We start from the raw sequence: 23,988 nt of genomic DNA on the forward strand, positions 1-23,988 counted from the left end.
ACCTAGTGGACACATTCTCAAAAAAGAAACATTCTCCACCCCATACACCAGCATCTATCTACTGTCAATAGCTTCTTAGTACCTTGCAGGTCCTGAGAGAACCCCCAGCCCAAGTCCACAAAAATGTTGGCTGGCTTGATATTGTGCAGGTGGCCACAGCTGCCATGAATTCATGAGTGGACTCACTGTGTCATGTACAAGATCTTGATAGTATTTCATAGCTCTCCTCCCCAATCTCTGGTTCTTATAGTCTTTCTGTTTCTTCTTTTTCAGTGTTCCCTGAGCCTTGCCAGGAAACTATTACCATTGCTCTTAACTACATGGTAAAACTGTTTGCTAAAGACACCACACGCCTTGGATGCAAAACACATAAAAATATCAAATCCACGGGGAAATTCCTCCATACTGGCTAGTTTTCACATTGCTAAGAGGTGCTACTCAGCATGCTGGGGGAGAAAAGACACTCTATGTTCTTACAGATCACGAAACCTTGTATGCTGCAACATCAACCAACACAGGCAAAATAGGCTCTCTGGTGCACTAGTGGCATGATGTTAGGGGTTGCTAACCTCTTTCTGATTGGATATGAGGCCTGTTCCATGGGATAGAATTTTATGCCTAGAACTAACACTGGAGAAGCTGGGGCGGTAGTAGGCCTTAGCATAGACCCTGTTGTTATTATCTTGCTGAATAGTCCTTCTAATATTTGTGTTTATATACATAGATCGGGGCATCTCAGCCTTAGACGGTCTTTTAACAGTGGGAGCAGTCAGTGGAGAGATGCATAATGGATCAAAGTACTGAGATAAAAACTGAGCACCCAGCCTTAATGGGACATCTTCAGTGCTCTTCCTCTCATCGGGTACAATATCAATTGAGAGGCTTGGAGAGGCCCCCATCTCAGTCACCTTTTCTTTTTTTTTTCTTTTTTTTTTTTTTTTTTCTGGCGCTGGGGACCGAACCCAGGGCCTTGCGCTTCCTAGGTAAGTGCTCTACCACTGAGCCAAATCCCCAACCCCCTCAGTCACCTTTTCTTAAAAGTAGAGCTGGCATGGAGTCAGATGAGAGAAGGGCATGGGAGACCATGAGGGTGAGAGAATACAAATGAACTGACTCGATAGTCTTTCCAAAATTTACTAGATTATGTTGAACAAATATTTCTCCATTTTACTATGCTCAGCTTTTAGTGGTTGTGTTTCTATTTTTTAGATAGGATCTTACTATGTAGACCTCATTGGCCTAGAACAGATGATGTAGACTAGCCTGGCCTTCCTGGGAGTGCTGGGATTAAAAGTGTGTGCCACCACACCTAGTAGTGGTTATGTTCTTGGATTTTTAGCAGTTAAATAGCTGTTTTACTGTCAGAAATAGCTACTGACCTTCTCATACAACCATGCCAAAAAGTTCACCGTAGAGTGAGTTTTCAAGTTAATATTCCTTAAAAATTAAGGAATTAAAATAGTAAGTTTAATTTTAATAAAGTTTAAATTAATTTTAATTAAAATTTATTTCCCTTAATTTTAATAAAATTAAAATGAAAGAACACCAGTCTGAATGGAGTCTTGATTTTATACTCTGAAATGAAGTCTGAGTTTATATCAGTAGCTAGCATATAGAATATGATGTATAGTAAATGTGAAGTAAATACTATAGAGGCATTTAAACATGTTTACTCATTAACATTTGGTGTGGAATGTGATAACACTATGAGCATATGAAAACATACTGATTGATACTCCATTGATTTGCTTTTTTATTTGTTGCAGTGATGATTTAATTAAACTTAATATAATGAAGAACAGAGTATTTTTAAAAATTAAATCTTGTTAGTGTTATGCCATTTTTACCTAGAAAAATGGAAGGAACCATGTCTTAGATACATTTTTCTACTTTCCAAATTCTTCATAATATATTAACAATCTATTTTTTCCATAGTTTCTCTTTTAGTTTTTATTAATTATTCCATTTGTTTACATCTCAAAAGATATCTCCCTTCCCAGTTAACCCTAAACAACCCCCTATCCCATCCCTCCCCTCCCCCTCCCCTTTGCCTTTATAAAGGTGCTCCCCCACTACCACCCACTCCCGCCCCACTACTCCAGCATCCCCTACTCTGGGACGTTAGGACCACAGGCCTCCCCTCCCATTGATGTCAGACAAGATCATCCTCTGCTACATATGTATTTGGAGCCATGGATCCCTCCCTGTACAGTCCTTGGTTGGTGGTCTAGTCCCTGGGAGCAGTGGATGGTCCGGCCAGCAGATGTTACTCTTTCTATGGTGTTGCAGTTTTCCTCAGCTCCTCCAGTACTTCTGCCAGCTCCCTCACCGGGGTCCCTGAGCTCAGTCTGACGGTTGGCTCCAAACATCCACATATGCACTTGATCATAGCCAAAAGGCCGAGAAGTGATAGCATCCACATCTGCATTGGTCAGTTGCTGACCTAAAGTCCCAAGGAACAGCCACACCAGGTTCCTGTCAGCAAGTGCCTCTTGGCAACAGCAACTATGTCAGAGTTTGGTATCTGCAGACAGGATGGATTCCCAGGTGGGGTGGTCCCCAGATGTCCCTTCCTTCAGTCTCTGCTCCATTTTTGTCCTATTCCTTTGGACAGGAACCTTTCTGGGTTAAAAACATTGAGATGGGTGGATGGTCCCATTCCTCAACTGGAGACCCTGCCTATCTACTGGAGATGGTCTCTACAGGTTCTATCTCCCTTTATCTGCACATTTCAGCTACAGTCCTCCCCATTGGATCCTGGGAGCATCTCATTTCCCTAAAGTCTGGGACCCACAGGTGGCTAATTCAGTTCCTCATCCCCCACAGCTACATATTTTTATTCAAATCCCAACCCTCTGTACCTTTCTTCAATCCCCTCCAGTAACTGACACTGCCCTCCTTTTTTTCCCTCCTCCTCCTCTCTCCCTCCCAGGTACCTCTCACCCTCTATCCATCTCCCAAGATTGTCCCATTACCCACTCTGTGCAGGACTGAAGCATCCACACCCTGGTCTTCCTCCTAAGCTCCATATGGTCTGTGGGTTGTATCTTGGGCATTTTGAACTTTTACGCTAATATCCACGTTATCTGTGAGTGTATACCGTGTGTGTGTGTTATTTTGTGACTGGGTTAACTCACTCAGGATGATATTTTCTAGTTCCATTCATTTGCCTGTAAATTTCATGAAGTAATTTTAATATCTGAGTAGTGCTCCATTGTGTAAATGTACCACATTTTCTGTATCCATTCATCTGTTTTGGGACACCTGGGTTGTTTCCAGCTTCTGGCTATCACAAATAAGGCCGCTATGAACATAGTGGAACATGTCTGTGCCCCTGTAGCATGGTAGAGCAATTTCTGTGTATATCTCTGGGTCTTCAGGTAGATCTATTTCCAAATGTCAGAGGAACCTCCAGATTGATTTCCAGAGTGATTATACCACTTGCAATCCTATCAACAATGGAGGAGTGTTCTTTCTCCACATCCTTGCCAGCATCTACTGTCACTTGTGTTTTTGATCTTAGCTATTCTGATTGATGTGAGGTGGAATCTCAGGGTCATTTTGATTTACATTTCCCTGATGACTAAGGATTTTGAACATTTCTTTAAGTGCTTCTCAGCCATTCTCAATTGAGAATTCTCTGTTTAGCTCTGTACCCCATTTTTAGTAGGGTTATTTAGTTCTCTGCACTCTAACTTCTTCAGTTCTTTGTATATTCTGGATATTAGTCCTCTATTGGATGTACTGTTGGTAAAGACCTTTTCCCCATCTGTGGGTTGCCATTTTGTCTTATTGACAATGTCTTTTTGTCTTTTTTTCCTTTTTTTATTAACTTGAGTATTTCTTATTTACATTTCGAGTGTTATTCCCTTTCCCGGTTTCCGGGCAAACATCCCCCTAATCCCTCCCCCTCCCCTTCGTTATGGGTGTTCCCCTCCCCACCCTCCCCCCATTGCTGCCCTCCCCCCAACAATCACATTCACTGGGGGTTCAGTCTTAGCAGGACCCAGGGCTTCCCCTTCCACTGGTGATCTTACTAGGATATTCATTGCTACCTATGAGATCAGAGTCCAGGGTCAGTCCATGTATAGTCTTTAGGTAGTGGCTTAGTCCCTGGAAACTCTAGTTGCTTGGCATTGTTGTTCATAAGGGGTCACGAGCCCTTTCAAGCTCTTCCAGTTCTTTCTCTGATTCCTTCAATGGGGGTCCTATTCTCAGTTCAGTGGTTTGCTGCTGGCATTCGCCTCTGTATTTGCCGTATTCTGGCTGTGTCTCTCAGGAGAGATCTACATCCGACTCCTGTCGGTCTGCACTACTTTGCTTCATCCATCTTGTCTAATTGGGTGGCTGTATATGTATGGGCCACATGTGGGGCAGGCTCTGAATGGGTGTTCCTCCTGTCTCTGTTTTAATCTTTGCCTCTCTATTCCCTGCCAAGGGTATTCTTGTTCCCCCTTTTAAAGAAGGAGTGAAGCATTCACATTTTGATCATCCGTCTCGAGTTTCATGTGTTCTATGCATCTAGGGTAATTCAAGCATTTGGGCTAATAGCCACTTATTAATGAGTACATGTGTGTTTTTCTGTGATTGGGTTACCTCACTCAGGATGATATTTTCCAGTTCCAACCATTTGTTTATGAATTTCATAAAGTCGTTGTTTTTGATAGCTGAGTAATATTCCATTGTGTAGATGTACCACATTTTCTGTACCCATTCCTCTGTTGAAGGGCATCTGGGTTCTTTCCATTTTCTGGCTATTATAAATAAGGCTGCAATGAACATAGTGGAGCACGTGTCTTTTTTATATGTTGGGGCATCTTTTGGGTATATGCCCAAGAGAGGTATAGCTGGATCCTCAGGCAGTTCAATGTCCAATTTTCTGAGGAACCTCCAGACTGATTTCCAGAATGGTTGTACCAGTCTGCATTCCCACCAACAATGGAGGAGTGTTCCTCTTTCTCCACATCCTCGCCAGCATCTGCTGTCACCTGAGTTTTTGATCTTAGCCATTCTCACTGATGTGAGGTGAAATCTCAGGGTTGTTTTGATTTGCATTTCCCTTATGACTAAAGATGTTGAACATTTCTTTAGGTGTTTCTCAGCCATTCGGCATTCCTCAGCTGTGAATTCTTTGTTTAGCGCTGAACCCCATTTTTTAATAGGGTTATTTGTCTCCCTGCGGTCTAACTTCTCGAGTTCTTTGTATATTTTGGATATAAGGCCTCTATCTGTTGTAGGATTGGTAAAGATCTTTTCCCAATCTGTTGGTTGCCGTTTTGTCCTAACCACAGTGTCCTTTGCCTTACAGAAGCTTTGCAGTTTTATGAGATCCCATTTGTCGATTCTTGATCTTAGAGCATAAGCCATTGGTGTTTTGTTCAGGAAATTTTTTCCAGTGCCCATGTGTTCCAGATGCTTCCCTAGTTTTTCTTCTATTAGTTTGAGTGTGTCTGGTTTGATGTGGAGGTCCTTCATCCACTTGGACTTAAGCTTTGTACAGGGTGATAAGCATGGATCGATCTGCATTCTTCTACATGTTGACCTCCAGTTGAACCAGCACCATTTGCTGAAAATACTACCTTTTTTCCATTGAATGGTTTTGGCTCCTTTGTCAAAAATTAGGTGCCCATAGGTGTGTGGGTTCATTTCTGGGTCTTCAATACTGTTCCATTGGTCTATCTGTCTGTCTCTGTACCAATACCATGCAGTTTTTATCACTATTGCTCTGTAATATTGCTTGAGTTCAGGGATAGTGATTCTCCTGAAGTCCTTTTATTGTTGAGAATAGTTTTAGCTATCCTGGATTTTTTGTTATTCCAGATGAATTTGCAAATTGTTCTGTCTAACTCTTTGAAGAATTGGATTGGTATCTTGATGGAGATTGCATTGAATCTGTAGATCGCTTTTGGTAAAATGGCCATTTTTACTACATTAATCCTGCCAATCCATGAGCATGGGAGATCTTTCCATCTTCTGAGTTCTTCTTCAATTTCTTTCTTCGGAGTCTTGAAGTTCTTATTGTACAGATATTTTACTTGCTTGATTAAAGTCACACCGACGTACTTTATACTGTTTGGGTCTATTATGAAGGGTGTCGTTTCCCTAATTTCTTTCTCGGCTTGTTTCTCTTTTGTGTAGAGGAAGGCTACTGATTTATTTGAGTTAATTTTATACCCAGCCACTTTGCTGAAGTTGTTTATCAGCTTTAGTAGTTCTCTGGTGGAACTTTTGGGATCACTTAAATATACTATCATATCATCTGCAAATAGTGATATTTTGACTTCTTCTTTACCAATCTGTATCCCCTTGATTTCCTTTTGTTGTCTGATTGCTTGGGCTAGAACTTCAAGAACTATATTGAATAAGTAGGGAGAGAGTGGGCAGCCTTGTCTAGTCCCTGATTTTAGTGGGATTGCTTCAAGTTTCTCTCCATTTAGTTTAATGTTAGCAACTGGTTTGCTGTATATGGCTTTTACTATGTTTAGGTATGGGCCTTGAATTCCTATTCTTTCCAGGACTTTTATCATGAAGGGGTGTTGAATTTTGTCAAATGCTTTCTCAGCATCTAATGAAATGATCATGTGGTTTTGTTCTTTCAGTTTGTTTACATAATGGATCACGTTGATGGTTTTCCGTATATTAAACCATCCCTGTTTGTTTTCATGTGCTCTTGGATTCGGTTTGCCAGAATTTTATTGAGTATTTTTGCGTCGATATTTATAAGGGAAATTGGTCTGAAGTTCTCTTTCTTTGTTGGGTCTTTGTGTGGTTTAGGTATAAGAGTAATTGTGGCTTCATAGAAGGAATTCAATAGTGCTCCATCTGTTTCAATTTTGTGGAATAGTTTGGATAGTATTGCTATGAGGTCTATGAAGGTCGGATAGAATTCTGAACTAAACCCGTCTGGACCTGGGCTCTTTTTGGTTGGGAAACCTTTAATGACTGCTTCTATTTCCTTAGGAGTTATGGGTTTGTTTAACTGGTTTATCTGTTCCTGATTTAACTTCGGTACCTGGTATCTGTCTAGGAAATTGTCCATTTCCTGCAGATTTTCAAGTTTTGTTGAATATAGGCTTTTATAGTAAGATCTGATGATTTTTTGAATTTCCTCTGAATCTGTAGTTTATGTCAACCTTTTCATTTCTGATTTTCTTAATTTGGAAGCACTCTCTGTGTCCTCTGGCTAGTCTGGCTAAGGGTTTATCTATCTTTTTGATTTTCTCAAAGAACCAACTTTTGGTTCTGTTGATTCCTTCTACGGTCCTTTTTGTTTCTACTTGGTTGATTTCAGCTCTGAGTTTGATTATTTCCTGTCTTCTACTCCTCCTGGGTGTATTTGCTTCTTTTTGTTCTAGAGCCTTTAGGTGTGCTGTCAAGCTGCTGACATATGCTCTCTCCTGTTTCTTTCTGTAGGCACTCAGAGCTGAGTTTTCCTCTTAGCACAGCTTTCATTGTGTCCCATAAGTTTGGGTATGTTGTACCTTCATTTCATTAAATTCTAAGAAGTCTTTAATTTCTTTATTTCTTCCTTGACCAGGTTATCGTTGAGTAGAGCATTGTTCACCTTCCACGTATATGTGGGTGTTCTTCCCTTATTGTTATTGAAGACCAGCTTTAGGCCGTGGTAGTCTGATAGCACGCATGTGATTATTTCTATCTTTCTGTACCTGTTGAGGCCCGTTTTTTGACCAATTATATGGTCAATTTTGGAGAAAGTACTATGAGGAGCTGAGAAGAATGTATATCCTTTTGCTTTAGGATAGAATGTTCTAAAAATATCTGTTAAGTCCATTTGGCTCATGACTTCTCTTAGTCTGTCTACCTCTCTGTTTAATTTCTGTTTCCATGTTCTGTCCATTGATGAGAGTGGGGTGTTGAAATCTCCTACTATTATTGTGTGAGGTGCAATGTGTGTTTTGAGCTTTAGTAAGGTTTCTTTTACGTATGTAGGTGCCCTTGTATTTGGGGCATAGATATTTAGGATTGATAGTTCATCTTGGTGTATTTTTCCTTTGATGAATATGAAGTGTCCTTCTTTATCTTTTTTGATGACTTTTAGTTGAAAATTGATTTTATTTGATATTAGAATGGCTACTCCAGCTTGCTTCTTCAGACCATTTGCTTGGAAAGTTGTTTTCCAGCCTTTCACTCTGAGGTAGTATCTGTCTTTGTCTCTGAGGTGTGTTTCCTGTAGGCAGCAGAATGCAGGGTCCTCGTTGCATATCCAGTTTGTTAATCTATGCCTTTTTATTGGGGAGTTGAGACCATTGATGTTCAGAGATATTAAGGAATAGTGAATATTGCTTCCTGTTATATTCATATTTGGATGTGAGGTTATGTTTGTGTGCTTTTCTTCTCTTTGTTTTGTTGCCAAGACGATTAGTTTCTTGCTTTTTCTAGGGTGTAGCTTGCCTCCTTATGTTGGGCTTTACCATTTATTTTCCTTTGTAGTGCTGGATTTGTAGAAAGATATTGTGTAAATTTGGTTTTGTCATGGAATATCTTGGTTTCTCCATCTATGTTAATTGAGAGTTTTGCAGGATACAGTAACCTGGGCTGGCATTTGTGTTCTCTTAGGGTCTGTATGACATCTGTCCAGGGTCTTCTGGCTTTCATAGTCCCTGGCGAAAAGTCTGGTGTGATTCTGATAGGTCTGCCTTTATATGTTACTTGACCTTTTTCCCTTACTGCTTTTAATATTCTTTATTTTGTGCATTTGGTGTTTTGACTATTATGTGACGGGAGGTGTTTCTTTTCTGGTCCAATCTATTTGGAGTAATGTAGGCTTCTTGTATGCCTATGGGTATCTCTTTTTTTAGGTTAGGGAAGTTTTCTTCTATGATTTTGTTGAAGATATTTACTGGTCCTTTGAGCTGGGAGTCTTCACTCTCTTCTATACCTAATATCCTTAGGTTTGATCTTCTCATTGAGTCCTGGATTTCCTATATGTTTTGGACCAGTAACTTTTTCTGCTTTGCATTATCTTTGACTGTTGAGTTGATGATTTCTATGGAATCTTCTGCTCCTGAGATTCTCTCTTTTATCTCTTGTATTCTGTTGGTGATGCTTGTATGTCTTTTTGTCTTAAAGAAGCTTTTCAATTTTATGAGGTCCCATTTGTCTATTGTTGATCTTAGAGCATGAGCCATTGGTGTTCTGTTCATGAAATTTTCTCCTGTGCCAATGTTCCAGGCTTTTCCCCACCTTTTCTTCTATTAGATTCAGCATATCTGGTTAATTTGGAGGTCCTTGGCCCATATGGACTTCAGCTTTGTGCAAGGAGATAAGAATGGGTCAATTTGCATTCTTCTACATGCTGACCTCCAGTTGAACCAGCACCATTTCTTGAAAATGCTGGATGGCTTGTTAATGGTTTTTTCCACTGGATGGTTTTAGCTTCATTGATCAAGTAACCATAAATGTGTGTGTATTTCTGGGTCTTCAATTCTATTCCATTGATCTAGCTGCCTGTCTCTGTACCAGTATCATGCAGTTTTTATCACTGTTGCTCTGTAATACTGTTTGAGGTTAAGGTTGAGGATTACCCCAGAAGTTCCTTTATTGTTGAGATTAATTTGTGCTATCCTGGGGGTTCATTTGTTATTCCAAGTGAATTTGAAAATTGCTCTTCCTAACTCTATAAAGAATTGAGTTGGAATTTTGATGGGGATTGCATTGAATCTGTAGATTACTTTCAGCAAGATGGCAATTTTTATTGTATTGATCCTGCCAATCCATGAGCATGAGAGATCTTTCCATCTTCTGAGATCTCCTTTGATTTCTTTCTTCAGGGACTTGAACTTCTTGTCATACAGCTCTTTCATTTGCTTGTTTAGAGTCACACGAAGGTATTTTATATTATTTGTGACTACTGTGAAGGGTGTCACTTACCTAATTTCTTTCTCAGCCCGTCCTTTGAGTAGACAAAGGCTACTGATTTATTAGAGTTAATTTAATATCCAGCCACTTTGCTGGAGTGTTATCAACTGTAGGAGTTCTCTTGTAGAATTTTTGGGGTCGCTTATGTATACTATCATATCATCTGCAAATAATGATATCTTGATTTCCTTCTCCCCGATTTGTAGCTCTTGGACCTCCTTTTGTTGTCTGATTGCTCTGGCTAGGAGTTCCAGTACTATATTAAATAACTAGGGAGAGAGTGGACCTGATCTCTCCAATACTTTTGACATGAAGGGGTGTTATATTTTGTTAAAGTTTTTTCAGCATCTAATAAGATGATCATGTGAGTTTTTTCTTTGAGTTTGTTTATATATTGAACCATCCCTGTATCCCTGAAAAGAAACCTACTTGATCATAGTGAATAATCTTTTTTATAAGTTCTTAGATTTGGTTTGTGAGGATTTTATTGAGTATTTTTGCATTGATATTCATAAGGGAAATTGGTCTGAAGTTCTGTTTCTTTGTTGGGTCTTTGTGTGGTTTAGGTATCAGTGTGACTGTACCTTCATATAAAGAATTGGGTAGTGTTCCTTCTGTTTCTATTTTTGGAATAGTTTGAGAAGTATTGGTATTAAGTCTTCTTTGAAGGTCTGATAGAATTCTGTACTAAAACCATCTGGTCCTGGGCTGTTTTTGCTTGAGAGGTTTCTAATTACAGCTTCTATTTTCTTAGGGCTTATGGAACTGTTTAGATTGTTTCTTTGATCCTGATTCAACTTTGGTACCTTGTATCTGTCTATAAAATCATCATTTCATCAAGGTTTTCCAGTTTTGTTGAGTATAGACTTTTGTAGTAGAATCTGATGAATTTTTGAATTTCCTCAGTTTCTGTTGTTATGTCTCCCTTTTCATTTCTGATTTTGTTAATTGGATACTATGTCTGTGCATTCTAGTTAGTTTACCTAAGAGTTTACCTATCTTGTTGATTTTCTCAAAGAACCAGCCCCTGGTTTTGTTGGTTCTTTGTATTGTTCTTCTTGTTTCTACTTGGTTGATTTCAGCCCAGAGTTTGATTATTTCCTGCTGTCTACTCCTCTTGGGTGTATTTACTTCTTTTTGTTCTAGAGCTTTCAGATGTGCTTTTAAGCTTCTAGTTTATGATCTCTCTAATTTCTTCATGGAGGCACTTAGAGCTATGAGTTTCCCTCTTAGCACTGCTTTCATTGTGTCCCATTAGTTTGGGTATGTTGTGGCTTCATTTTCATTAAATTCTAATTTCTTTATTTCTTCCCTGACCAAGTTATCATTGAGTAGATAGTTGTTCAGCTTCCATGAATAATTGGGCTTTCTGTTGTTTTTATTGTTATTTTAGTCCATGGTGTTCTGATAGAATACATGGAATTATTTCAATCTTCTTGTTTCTGTTGAGGTTTGTTTCATGTCTGATTATATGGTTGATTTCTTAGAAGGTACCATGAGGTGCTGAGAAGTTATATTTTGTTTTAGGGTGAAATGTTCTGTAGATATCTGTAAAATCCATTTGGTTCATAACTTCTGTTTGTTTCACTGTGTCTGTGTTTAGTTTGTTTCCATGATCTGTCCATTGATGAGAGTTGGATATTGAAGTCCTTACTATTATTGTGTGAAGTGCAATGTGTGCTTCGAGCTTCAGTAACATTTCTTTTACAAATGTGGGTGCCCTTGCATTTGGGGCAAAGATATTAAGAATTTAGGATTCGTCTTGGTGGATTTTTCCTTTGATGAGTATGTAGGTGGTGTCCTTCCCCATCTTTTTTGATAACTTTTGGTTGAAAGTCTATTTTGCTGGATATTAGAATGGCTACTCCAGCTTGTTTCTTGGAACCATTTGCTTGGAATTTTTTCCAGCCTTTTACTCTGACGTAGTGTCTGTCTTTGTCACTGAGGTGTGTTTCCTATATGCAGCAAAATACTGGGTCCTGTTTATGTATCCTTTCAGTTAGCCTATGTCTTTTTATTGAGGAATTGAATCCATTGATGTTGAGCGATATTAAGGACTAGTGATTGTTGTTTCCTGTTATTTTTGTTGTTAGAGGTAGAATTATGTTTGTATAGTTCTCTTCTTTTGGTTTTTTTCTGAGAAGATTAATTTCTTGGTTTTTCTTGGGTGTAGTTTCTCTCCTGGTATTGGAGTTTTCCTTCTATTATCCTCTTTAGGGCTGGATTAGTGGAAAGAAATTGTTTAAATTTGGTTTGGTCGTGGATTATCTTGGTTTCTCCATCTATGATAGTTGAACGTTTTTGTTGGGTATAGTAACCTGGGCTGGCATTTTTGTTCTCTTAGAGTCTGTAGGACAACTGTCCAAGATCTTCTAGCTTTTAGAGTCTCTGTTCAGAAGTCAGGTGTAATTCTGATAGGTGTGCCTTTATATGTTACTTGACCTTTTTTCCCTTTGCTTTCAATATTCTTTCTTTGTTTTGTGTATTTGGTGTTTTGATTATTATGTGACAGGAGGAATTTCTTTTCTGGTCCCATCTGTTTGGCGTTCTGTAGGCTTCTTATATGTTTATGGGAATCTCATTCTTTAGGTTAGGGAAGTTTTCGTCTGTAATTTTGTTGAAGATGTTTGCTGGCCCTTTGAATTGGGAATCTTCACTCTTTTCTATACCCATTCTTAGGTTTAGTCTTTTATTGTGTCCTGAATTTCTTGAATGTTTTGAGTTAGGAGCTTTTTGCTTTTTGTATTTTCTTTGACTATTGTGTCAGTGTGTGATATCTTCTATTTCTGAGATTCCTTCTTCTATCTCTTGTATTTTGTTGGTCATGCTTTCATCTGTGACTCCTGTTCTCTTTCCTAGGTTTTCCATCTCCAGGGGTGTCTCCCTTCATGTTTTTTTTTAATGTTTCTATTTTCATTTTTAGATACTGGATTGTTTTGCTCAATTCCTTCACCTGTTTTCATTGTGTTATCCTGTATTTCCTTAAGAGATTTATGTGTTTCTTCTTTGAGGGCTTCTACTTATTTACCTGTGTTCTTCTGTATTTCTTTAAGGAAGTTACTTAAGTCCTTCTTAAAGTCCTGTATTATCATCAGGAGATGGGATTTTATATCTGAATCTTGCTTCTCGGGTGTGTTGGGAGATCCAGGTCTTGTTGTAGTGGGAGAAATAGGTTCTGATGTTGCCAAGTAGTCTTGGTTTCTATTGCTTATGTTCTTGCACTTGCCTCTTGTAATCTGGTTATCTCTGCTGTTAACTGGCCTTACTGTCTCTGAATGGAGCCTGCCCCTCCTGTATGCCTGTGATTCTGTGATCCTGTGATCCTGTGATCCTGGATGTACAGAGGATGTATCCTGGGGGTCAAGCTGCATCTGGGTGTGGGCTGAGTGGGTGGGGATCCAGAGTGCCAGCTCTGCTCCTGGTGCAAGTGAAAACAGGAAGAAGCCCGGGCCTTTGTCTGGGCAGGGTCCATGCATCCCTGGGTCTCAGGGGGTCCCAGTTATGCCAGGTATTGGGGTGGGGTTTGGGGGTCTCACCTGTGATCTTGGATGTGTCAGAATACCTGGGGATCAAGCTGCATTTGGGTTAAGTGGGTGGGGATGTAGAGTACCAGCTCCACTTCTGGCACAGTACAAACTGAAAGGAGCATGTGTCTCTGGCTGGTCTGTGTTCCTGAGTCTCATGGGTGCCAGGGGCTCAGTTTTGCCAGGTATTGGGGTGGGGTTTGGGTGCCTCACCTGTGATCCTGGATATGTCAGAACACCTGAGGGTCAAACTGTGTCTGTGTGTGCGCTGAGTTGGTGAGGATCCAGAGCACTGGCTCCATTCCGGGCACAGGTGCAAACCAGAAGAGAAACCTGTGTCCCCGGCTAGGCCATTAACAATCTTTATTATGTATTAAGAAAATTAGCAGAAAAATGTTAGAAACAATACAATTTTCTTTATTTCAGACATATAATCTCACCAATTTTTGAGACTGATAAAAAGAATTCCATTTTGCTTATTGCTCACATTTTAGGTAACTTACCATTGTAAAAACAAGAAAAAAAAGGAAGGAAGGAAAGAAGAAAGAAAGAAAGAAAGAAAGAAAGAAAGAAAGAAAGAAAGAAAGAAAGGAAGGAAGAAAGAACCCTTTCATCCTTTAGAGTTGAGCACACAGTTTGGTAAAAGGATGAATCAGTTGTTACTCAATCAATTAACAGTTCTCCTCTGGAAAAATTTTACATTAAAGGTAGGTAAATGCATCCATGGGACTGTCCACTAGAACCCATTTGTTACATTTCATTCTGTATATGCTTGTGCATACACTTGTGAAAAATTCAAACCTGTGGGTAGACCTTCTAAATGTATAAAAGCCAATGAATCCATACTGTAGAGTGAACAAAAAAGTAGGGAGAAGGGAGGAGGGAGTTGAGATAGTTGAAAGGAATTTCAGACCCTAGGCCCCTGCACTTAGGAATCTTAATATACAAAAGCCAGGACAACATTCCCACTCAGGGCGTTTGTTCTGGACGTCTGATGCTGAGGAAAGGGAAAGCAGCACAGGAGTGCCTGCGACTACTGTCTCTGGGTTTGTGTGGAGACTGCTTTTAAAGGAAATCAAAATAGGAAGGGCATCCTTTTTAAAGTAATGGAGAGGGAAGCTAAAGAAGGGGAGGAACATTCTTTTCTGGGAATACATGAAGCACTTCCTGGAACGCAGGTGCTCCCTCTTTTCCTTTCATTTATAATCTGATGTTTTTAGTCATGGTAACTAGGGGAAAGAGATTAGACACCTAGATTAGTTTTAACCTTGAATTATAGTTTAGAACAAGACGTTCCTCACATGATCACCATTCAGTACCGAATAACTCTACCAAAGGTGAAAGTAGCAGAGGGTGAGACAGAAGAGGAGAGCAGAGATGTTAAAAGCTTTCTTTTTTTTCCCGAGTTACATCGGATATTTGCAGGACCAAAAAGTCAATGTTTAACTGAAGGAGCCTTCAAATTATTGCAAAATAACCTAGGCAACTTAATTATAATATACATATAAGAGATGTTATCTACAGAAAATCTGGTAGAAAACTGATATACTGTCCAACTGGCTAGCCTTTAAAGTTAGTAATTTTAAAGTCAACCAAGAATAAATTAATCAAGGTAGCCTTATTTAGGTTTTCCCTAGTAAGAATTCTCTTCCCTTATTCTTACATTTTGAGAGATTTAGGATTTGCTTGTGCTCATTGAAGTGGCTACATAAAATCCAGCAATTGTAGTTGGTCTGGTCACAAAGACCCTCCAGTGTATAAACACCCTGGCCTTGAGGCATAATCTGGTATGTCATGACAAAACTGTTAAAAGAGAAACACACTCAGCTTTTAGAGTTTGTTTGGCTTTGTCCTTTTATGGTTGCCCTATGGCCTCATTTTCTAACGAGTTAATAGTCACCTAGGTTAATTTAGGAGCCCTTGTGACAAAAGCATTAAGAATTTAATGGTGGTTGTGTCCAGAGAATGATCTGTAAGAGCTGTAGTTTCAGTTTCAAGTGAGTGAGTTTATTAACCAGGCAGCAAGTAAAGGTAAAAGAGTAAATGGAAAGGAGAGGAGAAATAGCAAAACCTCATCAACCTGGGTAGAAATTGACTGGGGAAGTTCTACTGAGGCAGCCTGCTAGAGTATGGACTGAATCCCAGACAGAGCAGTCATGGTGTAGTACCTGGGACAAGGAAGGGAAGAAGGGGTTCTTCACTCCCACAGTCCACCCTTAACATGTACAAACAGCATATGACAGTTTACCAAGATAATTTATGCTGATGATACACTTGTTTTCTATGCTATGCTCTAAGATTATTTGGGAGAATTGAATGCATACTTTTCATGGCTGACAGGTTGTAAGTTCTAGCCCTGACCATACATCTGCCCTTTATTCTATGTGGTACCGAAGGTAACATATAAAACTCTCATTTATATTAAATGTGTACTCTTAAGTTAATCAATAACATGTCTTTTTTCCTCTTTTAGAAGAGGCAGGTCCTTAGTACAGTAATGGAAGTCTTGGCAGCATTGTTGTTTGTAATAATGTTGTTGATATTCCGTGCACTTACTGATATGAATATTGCTGGACCGTATCATTTCACTCCTCAACCCATTGCTACCATGCCTTCTTTCATCAAAGATGCCCAGGAATGGGAATTGATTTACATACCTTCTGAAATTGATGTGGTAACAGAAATCATTGAGGATGTAAAGAGGAATCTCAACATCACTATAAAAGGTTAGACATTGAACTTTTTGATAAAAGGCTGCTACTCTATTAAAAAACAAAAATATGCTAAACATTGAGGTTAAGATGGAGTTTCTGTCTTACTATTAAGATTTGCAATGGGATGGTGATAAGTAGGTCAGTGTGGAATTGGTAAAAAGAGACAAATCGGTGAGAGAAAAGAGAACCCGAAAGTAGATCTATTATACTAAGATGCCAGAACGACTTTGACAATGAGGCAACAGAATATAATAAAAGAAAAACCTATTCAAAAATAGTGTGGGAACCTTTGGCACTAAAACAACAAAAATCTTATCTTCTGCAAATTAACTGAAGCTGGGCCATACACCTGAATGTGAAATGATGAAGCCTTTTAAGAGAGAACATGTGAGAACATCTTTATAATTTAGAGCTAGTTGATTCCTTAGACATGATACAAAATTATAATCAGGAAGAATATGAGTTATTTGGACTCCTGTTACCTAATACAGACGTGCCTGCTCTTGAAGTTAAAGTAATCATCCTTTGTTTCTTACAGTTGATTTAAAACTACCTTACTGAAATTTCAAACACAGAGGTCCTTTAACATTTTCTCTTTTGGTTTTAGTTCTGTGGAAATGGGTTTGGGGACTTGAATGTTTGCTTGCTTGCTTGCCTGCCTGCCTGCCTGCCTGCTTGCCTGCCTGCCTGCCTGCCTGCTTGCTTGCTTGCAATACTGCAGATTGAACCCAGGGGACCTTACACATCCTAGACAAGCCTTCTGCTAAGCTATGTCCTCAGCCCTGGAGCTTTCAATTCTATATACCTTAAAAACTACATCAGCAGTATTGTAACATACACATATATTCTTGAAAGTCAAGGAAAGTCTGGTTTATTCAAAGGGAAAATTATTATTCTTTTAAAAAACAGTAGCAAAGATATAAATTTCAGCAGCTGCCCAGAGGAGAAGAAGAGGAGCCAGCATGGAGGTGAGCTGTATGGTGGACAGCAGCTGCATGGTTGGAAGGAGCGCTTTAGAGAGAGAATAAGCAAGTCCAAGGTACAAACAGCAACAACAGTAAAGAACACAGTTAGTTCTGGCCAGCATTAGTTAGAGACAAACAAAATGAGAACGGGATGGAGGAAAGAAGAGGGAATATGGAGGTCAGGGGAGGAGAGAGATACCATTCTGACAGACAGCTAAGCCTCATGGCAACTCATAGAGTGTGCCTTGGAGTAAGAATTCAGAAAAAGGAAAGTACATTATCTCATTAAAGGGATAATTATTCTACCTGTCTTGTTTGTTTTGTTTTGTTTTTTGTTTTAGCTTGGCTTAAGGTGATTCTGCCTTCCTAGGGGTGATCATGGCTTCCTGAGGGGTCAAACTCAATTGGATTAACTTTTTTTATATTTTGGGTAGCTTTAAATGTTAGTTCTCATGGAAATCTAGAAATACAGTTCCAAAGCTGGTACCTGTATGTGTACTGGAGTTCTAGTCCCCACCCTCAGGTAGAACTTCTAGGTGTGGAAGAGGTGCTCATTTAGGAGGAAATAAGAAACTAGATCTCACTTCTGGTATTCCTGGCCGTGCTTTGTGTGCTCCCTGCCCTGGGTGTGGCCTGTCCAGCTACTGTCTCTTGTTCTCATTACTCAGCTCTGAAGAGGTGCCTATAACTACTATTAGGGAATTGGGATAATGACTAATCTGGCTGAATCTGGCTGAATCTGGCATTGGGTGCAGCAATTGGGGTACCTCTCTAGTGAGCCTATCTAAAAGATACCAGAAGTATATCCATAATTTGTATGTCTTAATTGCCATATGTAGGAAAGAATGGAACCCTTTGACTGGCAACTGGAAAGAGGGTCGAGGGAGAAGTAAAGGAAACAGTTGTTAGTATTATAAGTCTTAGAATGGGAGGGAGCAGGAGAGACCAGAAGAGAGCTATTTTAAATGTCCAAACCAGAGTCCATTAGTCTCATGATAGGTTCACCGAGCATGTGTCCTCTGTGCTCCTTCTTGGTTTTCCTGTGGTCTCCAAGGTTGGACTCAGTAGTGATGAACCCAGCACCTGTGCTTGTTTGAGCATTCTGATAGCTGTTGGAGTGGCTAGAATCACAGTATGTTTTCTCTTAAAGAGGGAGAGACCTTTAACCATTATTCAACTTTTAGGTTAAAACAAGAGTGGATGTGTTTTCCCAGCTGCTAATAGGCACTACATTGTTGAATTAAACCACAGTCAGTGAATTGCCTAGTAAGAGCACCAGTGGAAGGGGAAGCCCTTGGTCCTACTAAGACTTAACCCCCCCAGTGAACTTGATTGTTGGGGGGAGGGCGGTAATGGGGGGGAAGGATGGGGATGGGAACACCCATAGAGAAGGGGGGAGGGAGGGGTTAGGGGGATGTTGGCCTGGAAACCGGGAAAGGGAATAACAATCGAAATGTAAATAAGAAATACTCAAGGTAATAAAGAAAAAAAGGAAAAATAAATAAATAAATAAATCAACTTTAAAAAAAAAAAACACAGGATGTCCACAGTGAGCACCATTTTTCTCATGGAGAAGAAAACCATCCGTGGTACATAGTTGTCTAAATAGCATCTCATAGAGACTTAACTCTAATATCTAGAGGGAGTGACTCCTTCAACTGTTTAAGAAATATGCTAACTATTTTCACTTTTGGTTATTCTTTTCTGGTGGGTGTTTTGGACTATGCAGGCTGCCAAATCTGATTATTTTTGGTTTTAGCATCAGGGTCAGGTGACGATCTGGTCCTTTTGAGTCTTTAAATTTCTGTATTTCATTAAGATAATTTTTAAAAATAATTCTTAAATTTATTTTGAACATTTTCTTCTTCCTTCTGGGACTAAAATGGCATGTACACTAGATGCTTTGCAGTGATCCACGTGTCAGTGAGGCTGTGTTCAACTTCTTCCAACCTTCTTCCTGCTGCTGCTGAGGCGGGGAGATTGCATTAATCTGTCTCCACTACTTTCTTCTCTGTCACCACTAAACTGTTATCAAATGAGTTTGACTTTCTAAGGTTTAATTCGAAGTGCTAGCCATCCCTGTCTTTGCTCTCCTTTGAAACAGCTTTATATAACATCAAGAAATACAATGTGCCTCCCAGATATACCATGTCTATTTAGTGTATATGAATTGGTGGATTTCAGTGTACTTGGAGTGGTACAAGCACTGTGGCAGTGGATTAGAGTTCACCTCCAAAGAACCCGTACGTAGACTTGATCCCCACTCCATCAGGGAACACTAGAATGCTTCCGTTCCCTATAGACTGGCCTACTTGGATGTATATTGTGCTGCTGGTTCATCTAACATCACACAGCTTTTCGTAGTAAAAATTAATAAAATACTGAAAAGATTTTGTGCCAGAAATATCCATTAATTACTCATGTCAATATTTAAGAAAAAGGGTCATGAATTTCACAATATTTATAATAGATTTTTGTCTATATAAAGTAGTATCTCACCTCACAGAATTATTGGATGTTTTACTTAAGCAGACAGTTTTGTCTCTCTGTAGTTCGAGGGTTTCCTTCAGAAGTTGAGTTTGAGGAGTACATTCTGTTCGATTATACGTCTCAGAAAGTACTGGCTGCCATTGTTTTTGACTGTGATTTCAAAAACAAAACTGATCCTCTGCCACTTCAGGTAAGAAAATTTTATTTAAGGTTTTCAAGTAAGTAGTGTTCTTATAATAGTACCTTTAGCTTGTAGGATTTTTAATGAATTAATTACTATTACTCCAATTTCACAAATGGAGAAAGTATCATTCCTAAAACAAACTAGTAATATGTAATAAAGCGAGAACACTAATTCATTTCTGAGTTACTTAATGTCTTTGTGTGTATTACTGATTATAAGAGAGTGTGATTTTTAAGTCTTCACTATCAGCTTGACTAGATTTGGAGTCACCTAAGAAATCTATGAGAGTATTTTTAGAAAGGTTCAACTAAGGGAAGAAGAACCACTCTAAATTTGGAGAGGAGTGTCTCATGGGCTGTATAAGGGAAAGGAGAAAGCCAGCAGAGTCCTGCCATTTTGCCTTTTCTGTTTCTTGGCTACAGGGTGAACTGCTCTGCTCCGCCATGCCTTTCTTTAGCATCTGAAACTGAGTCAAAATAAATCTTCAGTCCTTGAATTGTTTCTGTCAGGTATCGTGGTCACAGCAACACACACACACACACACACACACACACACACACACACACACACACACACAAATATATAGGCGAAAACTGTAGACTAGGAGGAAACCTTAATTAATCAGCACTTGTATTTCATACATGGTGGTAAAGATGTGTTTTAAGTCAGAGGCATTTTATTCAGACAACTGAACTCAAAAATCACTTCTTCAAATGAAAAACAGAATATAATTCCTTTCATAAATCTCCTGAAGACTTGTAGACTTAAATGTATCAATTCAACCGTAAGGTATCAGAACTGAAGAGAGGCTGAGGGCATCTACAAAAAGAAGAGGGAAGAGCAGTTCTTCGAATCTGGAGTCCCTAGAAAATTTTCTAGGCATCCCATCCTTATGGTTGCAGAATTAAGTGATCAGTCTGTAGCACACAGATTGAGCTACACCAACAGTTTCTAAAACAGGCACTTATCGGAAGAAGGAAGTAGGAGGTCCATATTATCCCAATGCCAGCTTTCTTAACTTAGCATAAAGCTATATATCCATTGGTGTGGATTAAGGTGCATGTGCACTAGCATACACTGGTCCACTGATCTTCAGTGCCATGTCAAGTGTCTTTCTTGCTACCTACAGACTCTTCTCAAATCTCAAATCTTTAAGTGAAATTCCTAATGCTAAAATTCCCATAGATTTTTCTCTAGTGCTTAGTCTATTTAATAGTTATCTCCCTAAAATTTTATTTATTTATTTGTTTGTTTGTTTGTTTGTTTGTTTACTGTGTATGATGTATGTGTGAGTGTAGGCACTAAGTCACAGATATAGCATACATGTGGAGGGCAGGGGACAACTTTCGGGAATCAGTTCTCTCCTTCCCCTGTGGGTCTTAGGAATCAAACTTGGTTCTTCAGGACTGCACAGCAAGGGCTTTCACCCCCTGTGCCATCTTGACAGCCTTGTTTTGATGGTTTTCTAAATGAATATTATAGCACTTGCTGATGATGTCATTTACAATATAAACTAACTAATAGATACCAATTCTCTTTAGTTTATTTTCCTGTCATCTTTTTTTTGTCCTTGTGAACCTGTCCAATGTCCAATTTCAGATGAGATCATGCCATTATCCTAAGTAAAAGACTGTGGTATGGGCAGTCGACATGATTCCATAGGTACTTTTAAGCTTGCCTTGAAAGCCCAACAAGCTGAGGTTGATCCTTGGGGTACATGGCATGAGACAACTGACTCCTGAAAGTTATCCACTGATCCTCACAGGCAGGCCAGGCCATGTACATGCCTGAGCATGCACTCTCTCTCTCTCCTTTTCTCTCTTTCTCCTCCTTCCTTCTCTCATCTCATAGATAGATAGATAGATAGATAGATAGATAGATAGATAGATAGATAGATAGATAGATAGGGCTCATGTACAGTATTTGGCATAAGATTTATGGTCATCCAGATGTGTCTCCATTTTGCTATTTACCCTAGAGGCTTTATGCACATATCATATATTTCTGCTTCTGGAACTTTGGCCACATTAACTTTTTAACATGAGGCTGCTTCTGTGAATTTTCATTCAGCTTACAGTTGTATCCCTACCATTTGTGTTCTTTCATAATAACACAATGTTCTTGCATTTTTCTAGTAGTTAATAAGTTTTTAAGGAACATAGATAATTTTGTATGTTATCAACAGAGATTTTGATATAAGGAACTGTTTTCTTTACAATACTCAATTCTAAATTAGATGTTGTCTGTTAGCCACCTTTCCACACAGTACTTGCACTGTGTTACAAGTACTCGCATGGTTATGTATGGAAAAACACATATTATAAGATGCCCTAATACCTTATTAGGAAATACCTTATTTCATACCCACAGAACTCAACTGTCATTCACTGTCTAATGGCAGCCTTAGTTCTTCATATTGTGATCTGTTTTTCCCTCTCATAGTAACTCCGTCATTTGCTGGTGCACAACAGTGTCTCAGATGACCATGAGCAATCATGCAGTTGTGGTGGGAATATGACTACTTTCCCTGCTGTAGTTATTCCTCTAACTTATAAAAACAGAAGCTTTAACTGAACAAAGCTTAAGAGTGTAGGGATGGAAGGTGTACATTTTACTAAAGGTCTTTACTTGTAGAGAGTGGTTTATTGAGGGCCAATTCAGCTTCCATGCCTTGGTTCTCCTGATCTCATGCTCTAGCTCTGAGAACACAAGTCTGGGTGAGTTATCGTTAGCTATGAGGGGACTGTATCTATTCACTAGGACCTGTGATTAAGACAGATTCCTCCTAAACTGGTGGATTGGCTGAGAATTTATTGCTTTGGGTTTCTGTGTGTAACCCTGGATGTCGGCCTCTCTACGTACACCAGCTTGGCTGACATGAAAGTTGTGTGCCACCACACCCGTTAGCTGAGAATTGACAGGTCTTTTTTAGTTTCTCCTCTCAGACTTACTGAGTGTTGAAAAAAGACCCATAGATGAGTCCAGTTTAGCACCTTCTATAATATAAAACATGCCCCCTTGCCTGAGGCAAGCTGTCTATACTCTGTACACCTGTGCCTTCTTCATAAAATTTAGTAATTAGAAACAGTAATATGTCCTTAAACTCTGGTGGGTATATACCAAGAAAAATTCTGTAAGCAATAAAAAGAAAGCATTGTATAGTAACAGAAATGCATAAACTGTTTAAATACATGTCCAGGAAGTTATGCCAGAAATGCAAAACTTCCAAAATTAACAGCTGCTATTCCATTTAGATAAAAAAATTTCAATAACAATTTTGAAGTGAAAATAAACCTCTGATGTCTTGTGTGAGATAACCATTAAGGGGGTGAACTGTTCAGCGTCTTCGCTGTAGTAACAGATATGCAAACTTCCACATGTAAGAAAACTTTTTGCACAACCCAAGACAGACAGACATACCTACAGACACCCATAGACAAACCTTACTAATTCCAAATACATTTACTGAATTATATCACTGTTTTCATCCTGCATTTATATATAATGTATGTCATCATAAATGCAAACACACATATATACATATATACACATACATATGCATATACACATTCTAAGCTTATACCAGATTTGTTAATTATTTCTTTAAACTGCATGTAAAGCTAAATTACCTTGAAATTTTCCATTAAATTAGAATGATGTCATGACTGTTACAGTATTTTATAAATTTGTTGTTTTTCCTACTGAGGGTTATACTTATGATGAGTGTTATACTTATGATGACTTATAGATTTATGTTTTAATGTATTGAAAGCTTTCCATTTTATTAAACAAATCTGTTCCATGTAACAAGCCTTGATTAAAGAGTTTTTATTTTAAAAATTGCACTTAAGAAAATGAATTGTGAAGACAGTGTTTAAAGAAATTATTTATAAAGCATATTTGTGAGAATATACTAATATCTGAGATATTTCAAAGTCCTGTAACTTAGTAATAAAAGTTTTAGTTTGGGGAATGTTTATAAAGTTAAACAATGAGATACTGCTCTCAAACACAAGCATCATATATCTCATATACATTAACATATTTATTTCCTGCTGTTACTCCCTAATCTGAACTCTAACCACTGTTTCCGAATATTGTCAGCTGAATGATGTCTCTGCATTCTCTTTTGCTGTCAGTTAGTGGGCATGGTTTCTGGGGTTTTTCCTATATTGTGAACCCCTCTGTTGTATGGAGGTGTCATGGTTTATCAGTCTCATTTATTCCATATA

The 23,988-nt window shown here is 38.9% G+C and overlaps 1 protein-coding gene across 12 annotated transcripts in view; it reads left to right on the forward strand.

Annotated features, from left to right (window-relative positions):
* The window catches only part of Abca16 (ATP-binding cassette, subfamily A (ABC1), member 16), a 179,648-nt gene that overhangs the window by 5,320 nt on the left and 150,340 nt on the right, over positions 1-23,988 (forward strand). For 8 of the 12 annotated variants that reach the window (XR_005499417.2, XM_039101179.2, XM_039101180.2 and 5 more), the window contains exons 2-4: positions 13,898-14,110; positions 15,877-16,129; positions 19,635-19,762. The exons of 3 other annotated variants lie outside the window; for them this stretch is intronic. Coding sequence is in view for 7 of the 9 variants with exons in the window: in XM_039101179.2 (XP_038957107.1) it covers positions 14,051-14,110; positions 15,877-16,129; positions 19,635-19,762 (441 nt within the window). In the remaining 2 variants the exon portion in view is untranslated. Of the gene's footprint in view, positions 1-13,897; positions 14,111-15,876; positions 16,130-19,634; positions 19,763-23,988 lie in introns of those variants that run through there. One more of the 12 variants, XM_039101187.2, reaches the window with a different exon arrangement.

The sequence above is a fragment of the Rattus norvegicus genome, chromosome 1, assembly GCF_036323735.1.
Source record: "Rattus norvegicus strain BN/NHsdMcwi chromosome 1, GRCr8, whole genome shotgun sequence".
In the NCBI taxonomy this organism is placed as follows: Eukaryota; Metazoa; Chordata; class Mammalia; order Rodentia; family Muridae; genus Rattus; species Rattus norvegicus.